The following is a 9,342-nucleotide window of genomic DNA, read 5'->3' on the forward strand; positions in this document are numbered from 1 at the left end:
TTAAGCAAAGAGTAATAGTTGAAGAATAATAAGAAAGACAGAGTAACCATTCACGAAACAAGTAGTGTGAAATAAATAAATAAATATAGAAATGTTTCTGGGTGGGTGTCCATGATTAATAAGAATGAAAGGGAAAAAGGAAAAGAAAAAGCGCTGAAGAATGAACTAGTGTTGGAATTGAAGGAGGAGGCTCAGATTCGCCTTTTGTCAGACAAGAAATGGGGGAAGGCATGCATGCATGGCTGCATCAACAGGCAGACAGACACTACATTGAGTCACCTTGCCACAACACACACCTCTCAACCCCCAACTCATATGTCTGTTGCAATTGAAGAGATCATCATCACTGCCCCGCCGTCATAATAAGAAGAAGAAGAAGAAGAAGTACTATATATATATATATGATATGATTCCAAGTAGAAGAAGCAGAAGCACTTGCAATAACACTAACATGCAATAACACTAAGGTTGAACGGAAAGAGAGAGAGAGACAGAAAGAGAAAAAGAGCAAGGAAATTATTGCATGTGAATTTTGTTTTTGTTGTTGTTTGTTGTTGCTAATGTTTGTAGGCTGCGAAACGGAGAGAGGGGAAGTAATAGTAATCATAGGCATTGAGAAGTCAAGCCTCATACTTAAACTAATGATAGGAGTCAAAGGAGGCTCAGGTTGGCATTCACACTGAGAGGGGCAATCCGACGAATAAGATGGCTGCGTCAACAGAAACAACGCCTCGCCACCATGCTCGTCCTCACTCACCACTCAATGCTCAAATGCACAACACCATCATCATTGCCTCATTCTATCAGAACATATCATCAGATCACAATCAAATCAAAAGGAGATGTATACCTGCACTGCGTTTACTCACTCGCCACGGCCCCATAAGTCGCAGGACGCAGGGCACTTTTCAACCCTAATTAGCTTCATTGTTCGCCTACTCTTCCAATTGCAGTTCCAGCTCACCTTTTAACTCCTTTTTCTTTTTGGGCCAATGCTAACCAATTCTGTGTACCGGCCCAAAAATCATGGACCCTGTTTTTTATCCAGTTAATTTTGGGTTTTTGGAAAAAAATTTCAAAGCAAACCATGGAAAGTCGTTTTTTTTTACTTGACAAAACGAACAATATTACATGATTAATAAAATTTAGGTTTAATTGTTCTGCAGATATTTATAGTTTTACGAATTTTTAATTAAGTTACTATATTTTTTTCTTTTTAATTGGGTTCTTAAATCATATAATTATTTTCAATTTAGTTTTTATGTTAACAAAATTGTTTGAAATAACAGAATATTTTGTTTAAAAAGATGAATATTCTCACTATTAGGGTTGGAGACCTAATTAAAGAGGAAAAAAATCCTCTAAAGTGATAATATTAGTAAAGTGATAAAGTGATACTTTAATATTAGTAAAGTGCCAAGGAGGGTTTTTCACGAGGGGATTTTTCAAATCCTACAAAGATCTCCTTTAGAGATAAAGTCATTGGGTCAGAGAAATCGAATGCGTTTGCACTTGCAGGATCTATATCTGGGGATAGTATAGCCACAGTGGTGGGCAAGCAGGGCGATTCCCAACCTCCATGTGTAAACTTCACTGAAGAAGCCAAGCTTTGTTTGACAGAGCCTTATCGAGAAGCTTTAGTGATTAAGGTTCTTGATAAAAATTATAGTTACACAGCTCTTTCACACAAGCTTCGGATGGTTTGGCGCATCAAAGGTGGCTTTGATCTGCTTGATGTGGGGTTTGGGTACTTCATGGTAAAATTCGATGCATGTGAAGATCGTGAGAAGGTCATGCTTGGTGGCTCGTGGTTGATTGAGGGGCACTATGTTGCTGTAAAACCGTGGGATATAGATTTTCGGCCATGTGAGCAATCCTTCGGGTCTACGCTTGTATGGGTTCAGATTTCGGGGCTCCCAATCTGGTGCTATCAAGAACAGGCCATGATGCGTATTGCTTCTGCAATAGGAGTTCCCATCAAAGTGGACTTAGCCACTAAGTTGGCTGAGAGGGGACGATATGCCCGAGTATGTGTTCAAATAAATTTAGGACTGCCAGTGATAGGTGTTACCGTGGCGGTTCCATTGGAGAAGGAAGGCGCATTGCCGGCTGTTACTGCGTCGGTAGGCGGGATTAAGGAGATATTCCAGGGAGATTCGGCAAACCTGAAGGTCACGGGAGTCACTTCCGCTGGGCAAGCCTCGGTTTGAGGTTGGTGAAGCACTTTGATTTCCTTGTTTTATATTTTTATATTTTTATATTATGGATAGTTTAAATATAATAGCTTGGAATATTAGGGGTGCTTCTAATAAGTTAGCCCGGGTGAATTGTAAAGAGCTGGTTAGGAAATTTAAACCTGTAATTTTTATTGTGGTTGAAACTCACTGTCCTTTTCAACACTTGAAACTGTTCTGGGAAAGACTTGGTTATCACCCTATTGGTATAGTGGAGGCGTCAGGACACAAGGGGGGTATTTGGTTCCTTTCTGCAATACAGGGTGTTCACTGCAAATGGGTTGATGCTTTCGATCAGTGTGTTACAGTTGAGGTTCAGGTAAATACTGTGATTTGGAGGTGCAGTGGTATCTATGGTAGTCTTCAATTTAATACCAGAGTTCTGCTATGGGATTATCTTGTTACTCAGTCTTCGTCTTTCTGCGGGCCATGGATTGTTCTTGGTGATTTTAATGAAGTACTATTCTCTCATGAATCTAAGGGTTGCCTCTTCTCGAGTCGTCATGCAGATCGGCTTGCAGCCTCTCTAGGGAATAGTAATCTGTTTGACTTGAAGACTATTGGAAGACAGTTTCCTTGGTACAGAAGGGTTAAAAATGGTGTTGAGGTGGCGAAAAAACTTGACCGGGTTTGTATCAATAGTGGCTGGTTATCTCTCTTTCCAGAGGCTTACGCAGAAATTTTAAATAGGCTTCAGTCTGATCATTGTCCTATCCTAGTACGCTGTACAGGTCGTCCCCAACCGAAAAAGAATAGACCTTTTCGGTTTATTGTAGCTTGGACAACTCATCCGGGGTACATAAATATTGTGAACCAGTCATGGCAGGCTGGCTACAGAGAGATGCATGGCAAGCTTTCAGAAGTGCAAAAGAACTCTTTGGAGTTTAATTCTAAAGTGTTCGGCAACATTTTCGTTAGGAAATGCAAATTGGAGAGACAGATTAATTTCCTTCAGAAGCGACTTGAAGTAATGGGTTTTTGTTTATTTTCTTTTAAGTCACCAAAAAAAATCACCTTTAAATTTTTAACATTTATTATCTGTGACAATCTTAATTCAATAGTAATTAATAGTATACTTTTTCTCTAAAGTGACAATACAACTTTAGAGGAGTCCAATCCAATTGAGGACATCTGCATATTTTAAAAATTCTAAAATAACCCTTGTCATTTTATCCCACACTCACACATTGCCCTAAGTTCTTCAACGAGCTCCTGTTCGTGGCGTCTCCCCCAGTCGACCTCCGTCGCGTTCTCGTCTTCCCTCGCGTTCTTGTCGTCCCTGTCATTTTCGTCGTCCCTCGCGTGCTCGTCGCCCTTTGCCTCGTCCGCCATCCCTGCTCATCTGCCTTCATTGCTCGTCCGCCGTCATTGCTCGTAACCCTAGTGTGCTCCACTGCTCGCGTCTCGCTGCACCGGTCCTCCGTCCCTTTCTTGTTTTTTGAACTGCTGCTCGTTGTCCACGTTCTGCCTCTACAACAACAGGTGATAATTTATTTTTTTTTTTTAGTTTTCTTTTCAAGGTTGATTCTTTTATGTTATTGATGTGGATTTTATTTTAATTAGTTTATGAGCTTATTATAAATAGATATAATATTGATTAAATTGAAATGTTGAATTGGTTTATGAATTGGTTTCGCAGATTATGAATTTTGTTTATTGTTGATTGTTGTTGCTGTAATGATGCTGGTTTATTAGTTTTTTTTTCTTTCTTTTTGGTGTAGTGATGGAAATTTGGATTTCACCATAAACCTACATCACGGTGAAAATTTCATGATACAGGACACGGTCTAGAATATTTGAAGGGAAAAGTGTTGGAAGACTTGCAATTTAAGCTTGATGAATAGAGTCTGCAAAAAATAGTTATTGAGCTGAAGAAGTTAGGGTACAAAGGTTATGCCAAGATATACTATAGTAAACCAAACTGCCAATTGAACTCAAATCTTAGAGTTGATGAGTGATGAAAATGCCATGAGAACAGCGGATAGATTACTAGTGTCACAAATTGTTAAGCACTGCTTGATGTATGTTGTTGATGGATGTCAAGAAGGTAATGGTGTTGAGATAACTTCAAACCGTAAGATTATATGTCAACTGAAAATGAGTAGAGTGGCAGTAGTCTAATAGAAGTAGAGGTTGAAGGTGAATTAGAACCATCTAGTGAGAAAGATAGATTTGATGATAATGTTGATAATGGAGATTACGAGGATCATTTTGGTTTTGAGGTTGAAGATGAAAATGATGGTGGAGCTTCAAATGCTTTGGAGGGGGAGGGTTAATGGCTCATTAAATCAAGATGATAATGGACAAGCTGTTGGTGAGGATGCTACTATTGGTGAGGATGTTGAAGTTTGAAAAATTTATGAGGATTTCAAAATGAAGATATTGATAACTACGAGGGAGATTCAGATGATATGATTATAAAGAGAAGGTACCTTAAATATAATGAGACTGAGATGAGCAAGGACTATGAGTTTAAGGTGGAGTTAGAGTTCAAATTACTCGCTCAATTTGAAGATGCTATTAGAGAACATGCTTTATTAAATAGAAAGTTAGGTATGTCAAGAATGATAAAGTTGGTGAGATATAGAGTGGGTTGCAGAAGAAAGAAAGAAAAGTATAAATGGATGACATTTGCATCCCAGGTTAGTGATTCTGATTGCTTTTGGCTGAAAACTCAAAATGTGAAGCGCACTTGTAGACCGAAGTAAAGAATATCTAATTTCACCGATATTTAAATAAACATAATTTCTAAAGACATAAAATAAATTATAATTTTTAAATTCACAAACGATAAAGTCTTTATAATTCTAAATATCTAATAAACATAATCATCAATTAAGTTTTTTGAAACAAAATAATAAAACTAAAATTGTCTAAAGGAAAACAATTATTTTTCATAACATATAATTAAATATTATCCAAGTCTCTAATCAATTAAGTATAGTCTAAATTATAGCTTAAAGTAAAGCGAACAAATATTCTAAATACAGGCACAAAAATAAGGTTTCAAATTTTTTTTGATAAAGTGAATTGGACAGCCTCCAATCCTAGGCATTACACCCGTGCAGCTCTATGTTTTTTGGTAAAGTGAATTGGACAGCCTCCAATCCTAGGCATTACACCCGTGCAGCTCTATGTGAGGCAAATAAAGTTGCCATCTGACCCAGGCCTCGACTACAATAACGTTTCAAATTCAATTATCATCTTAAACCCAAGACCCGTGGATTAGGCCGTATAGATTAGGTGGACTTTTTTTATTATGGCTGTCTCAAATTTTTAACTTGGCTCCGTCTTTTTTTAACAAGTTACCTAAGCTGGTCCAGCGAATTTTAGTCTATTTGTCACTCTTAGTTATAACAGGTCAACTCGATGCAAAATTAATATATACAAATTTATAAATTTTATATATTAAAGTAAAAAAAATTATTTTTCAAAATTAAATTTAATAAATATTATATCATATTTATACTAAAATAAATTATTTTAAAAATAAAAATAATACTATATAATATAAAAAATATTAATTAAATATACCTCGAGTCCGGGTGGGCCGGTCTTGAACATGCCTAAGATGTACTACTACTTTTAAAGCAACTCAAGGAAGATGCTTGCAGCCGAGGCCTTGGATCAATGGCAGCATTACCTGCCTCGCTGGGAGCTGCACCCAGGCCTAGGATCCAATCCATCGACTTAAAAAAAAAAAAGGAAGATGCTTATTGCCTTATTCCCTCTACAAATCAGAAATGTGGAAGCTTTTCTCTTTCTCTAGACGCTTTCGCCTCTGCTTCACCAACATTCCTCAATGCCCATCAAGCATGGAGGTAGACGACGATGACTTGTTCTTATTCGTCTTTAGCAGACTCTGACACGTGTGATGATGAGTTACCACCTCACTTACCATCCGTGATCTCCACAAAGCGCTTCTTCTTCTCTTCAACACATGACCTCCTACTACCACTCTGTGGTCTCAATAATTGAGGGAGGAGTGGGAGTCTTCATGGATTTCCGACGTCCCATGAAGGAAATGAAGATTGGGATTTAGAAATGCTGACAAAAGGTAGGTGTTGGTGATCACAAAATCAAGAAAGACGTGCACGCATAAGAGAGGGACGCTGCTGTTCTACTGTCTCTATGCAATATGCATGCATGCTTCATCAATACAATATTACTTTTTATTTCTTAGCTTAGCTTGTTCCTTCTTATTTTTACTTATTTAATGAAAAATGAAAAACGACAGCTTAAAATAATAGTTCAAGATTCAAAATTTCCTTATTCAAGAATTTTGAAGCAAAATTTATTGCAGAATCACAGAAAATAGTTTTCTAGGATCACTAGCTACGTCTATTTGATCACTTGAAAATCTCCATCTGAAGACTGAAGCAACTTAAGAGCTTAGGCTGGATGGAATTCAGGGCTCAAAAGTCATGCTTTCAGCTTGCCGTTTAACCGATTCAAATAGAACAGAGGACAGGTACCTCTCTCCAAAGCTAGGGAAAACAACCTGCATCATAGAACCCCAATTCAGAAATGCCACAAACATGTCCCATCATCTCAGTCTTTCAAATAGAGATTTCTAAATACTTTCACCAAAACTTTAGGGGTACAATCAACTCACCACAATAAGCTTTCCAGCATATTCTGCCCTTTTTGCTATCTTCATGGCAGCAGCTGCTGCTGCTCCAGAAGATATTCCCACCTGCAACAACATCCAGAAAATTGGGAAAAAGAACAAATTTATAACCTGCTTCCACTTTAACTTCCGAAATTCGCTCAACATAGATTGATTCTAGTACAATAGACATTTTCAAGCTCGATCTTCTCAGTTTCAACAGATTTGGGGAACTTACAAATAGGCCTTCTTTAAGCATAAGTTGCTTTGCAGTTTCTATAGCTTCTTCACTTGATATCTGCCAATTTAAAAATATCTCAAGTGTTAACAAAACATAAAATGCATCATTTTTTTAGTCTTATTCCCAATTCGAACATATTGAATGCTCGTGTAACTTTCTAAAAGGTATTCATGAATCACAACATTTTATCAACTCTTGAATAAAGCTTACTTGAATGATTTCATCCAGAAGATTGACTTCCAATACACCGGGGACAAAGCCTGCACCAATCCCCTGAATCTTGTGTGGACCTACACATTAATAATGACAAATTGCAACTCACTGGGTACTACAAATGAAGTTGTGGACCTTAACCCCGAGGACTTCTAATAAATAAATAACTTTTTTTTAAAAACAAAAATACAAGAAAGTCATTGTCACAGAAGAGGTTGTAACTCACCAGGTTTTCCTCCTGAGAGCACTGGACTTTCAGTTGGTTCCACACCAATCAACTACAAAAAGTCAAAAGAAAAATGATAACATAAGAAAATAACACCATGATTATAGCAGAAATTATCTTCTGCAAATGTATCTAAAGAACAGCTAACCTTTAAGTTGGAATTCTGCTCTTTCAGATATTTCCCTGCACCAGTGATGGTACCACCAGTACCTATCCCGCATACAAGCATGTCGATTTTTCCTTCCGAACCTTTCCATATCTCTGGGCCAGTGGTTTCATAATGTATCTGCCACAAGAACAAAATTGATCACCCAAAGTTGGCAAGAATCAGTTGTACTAATTATAGAATAGATGTGTTTCTGGTACCTTGGGGTTGGCTGGGTTTTCAAATTGCTGAAGCATGTAGGAATTGGGAGTCTTAGCCACAATCTCTTCAGCCTTCTGAAGGGCTCCTTTCATTCCCTTTGCAGGGTCTGTCAGAACCAGCTCAGCCCCGAAAGCCAACAGAGTGATTCTTCTTTCGAGACTCATCGAAGCAGGCATTGTAATTATGAGCTTGTAACCCTTGGCTGCAGCCATGAAAGCTAATCCGATGCCAGTATTTCCACTTGTTGGTTCAATCAGAACACTCTTCAGCAAAATATGAGAAGAGCCACATGCAGATAAGAAACAAATCAGATCATACATCTAAATAACCAACACTATCTTCCATCAATCCACATTCTAGCTAGTTCTGCATCTCAGTTTTAACAGAAAGTAATAAACAGTAACACCATTCAACCAAAGTGTAAAATAACTTCCAAGAGTAAACCAACCTTTCCAGGTGATATTAGCCCCTTCTCTTCTGCATCAGCAATCATACTGTAGCCAATCCTGCATGCCACACACATATATTAAGAACTGAGACTCGTGACAATTAGAGAAAACAAAGAAAAGAAAAGAAAATGAGTATGTACCTGTCTTTGACACTAGAACATGGCTCCATCAATTCTAGTTTGGCAGCAATGCGGGCAACACAACCATCGGTAACTTTATTAAGATATACAAGTGGGGTTTTGCCAATCAACTATACAAAAGTTAGAATCTAATGAGAAAAACTACCAAGTGGGGCAAAGCAAAACCTTTAAGAACTTAGAAACATTAAACGGAAATGGACATCAAACTCACTTGTGTAACATCATTGGCGATTCCAGCCTTTTCAACAGCCATTATATCAGCTTATAACACTGAGAATCAAAGACACAACTATGAGCACATCGACAACAAATTCCATTAACCACAAATTTTTCTTAACAAAGAAAAAGCCAAATACGTATCTGGCTTTCGTGGGAGATAATAACAGAGAAGAATAATATTTAAAGAAAATTTTTGCATTGAAAACTCAGATCAGCAAAATACCAAAACCGAAAATTCAGCTATGGAAAAGTGTTATATCTCATTCTCAAAGTTTTGTCAACACCACTTGTATTGGAACCAAACATCACGATGAGGATCACAAGAATGAAAAGAAATCTAGAGACTTTTAGCATGAACACCAAACCAAGGATAACAGATTTACATTATAAAACTGCGATTAAAAAAACATGATAAGAAGGAACTTAACAAATAGTAGCAACTGATATGGATGCAGTGGCCAGGGACAGAGTCAGATCGGTAATAATGCGCAATGAAAGCTGATTAACAATATCGTGATTTGGAAAATTGATTAGAGAGGAAACATAGAATGTAATCTTTATTAATGAAATCTGTCAGTGTCAAACTTACGCATCACACAAGGGAAGCCAAGTACAAAGGACGTATCTGAAACACTCGCACTTCT

At 37.5% G+C, this 9,342-nt stretch overlaps 1 protein-coding gene across 4 annotated transcripts; it reads right to left on the reverse strand.

Moving 5' to 3' along the window:
- Positions 6,409-9,342, reverse strand: LOC107643245 (cysteine synthase). 4 transcript variants are annotated; one of them, XM_016346840.2, is made up of 12 exons: positions 9,288-9,310; positions 9,127-9,196; positions 8,691-8,749; positions 8,480-8,589; positions 8,339-8,396; positions 7,890-8,153; positions 7,672-7,809; positions 7,524-7,575; positions 7,295-7,374; positions 7,082-7,141; positions 6,850-6,930; positions 6,409-6,735 (listed from the first exon to the last, which is right to left on the reverse strand). In XM_016346840.2, exons 3-12 carry the CDS (start codon positions 8,730-8,732, stop codon positions 6,643-6,645), a joined length of 978 nt encoding a protein of 325 aa, XP_016202326.1. In that variant the 5' UTR covers positions 8,733-8,749; positions 9,127-9,196; positions 9,288-9,310; the 3' UTR covers positions 6,409-6,642. The 4 variants fall into 4 exon arrangements, with proteins under 4 accessions (XP_016202326.1, XP_016202327.1, XP_020978947.1 ...); XM_016346841.2 differs by lacking the exon at positions 9,127-9,196 and having other exon boundaries at positions 9,288-9,342; XM_021123288.1 differs by lacking the exon at positions 9,288-9,310 and having other exon boundaries at positions 9,127-9,280.

Source organism: Arachis ipaensis, chromosome B05 (genome assembly GCF_000816755.2).
Source record: "Arachis ipaensis cultivar K30076 chromosome B05, Araip1.1, whole genome shotgun sequence".
Lineage (NCBI taxonomy): Eukaryota > Viridiplantae > Streptophyta > Magnoliopsida > Fabales > Fabaceae > Arachis > Arachis ipaensis.

Excerpts from the sequence above, each read along its gene's own strand:
- LOC107643245 (XM_016346841.2), bottom strand. The coding sequence starts at position 8,732 with ATGGCTGTTGAAAAGGCTGGAATCGCCAATGATGTTACACAA. Across the intron at positions 7,142-7,294 it reads TTCTGGATGAAATCATTCAA|ATATCAAGTGAAGAAGCTAT; the intron begins GTAAGCTTTATT and ends TTAAATTGGCAG. Across the intron at positions 6,931-7,081 it reads TGCTTAAAGAAGGCCTATTT|GTGGGAATATCTTCTGGAGC; the intron begins GTAAGTTCCCCA and ends ATGTTGTTGCAG.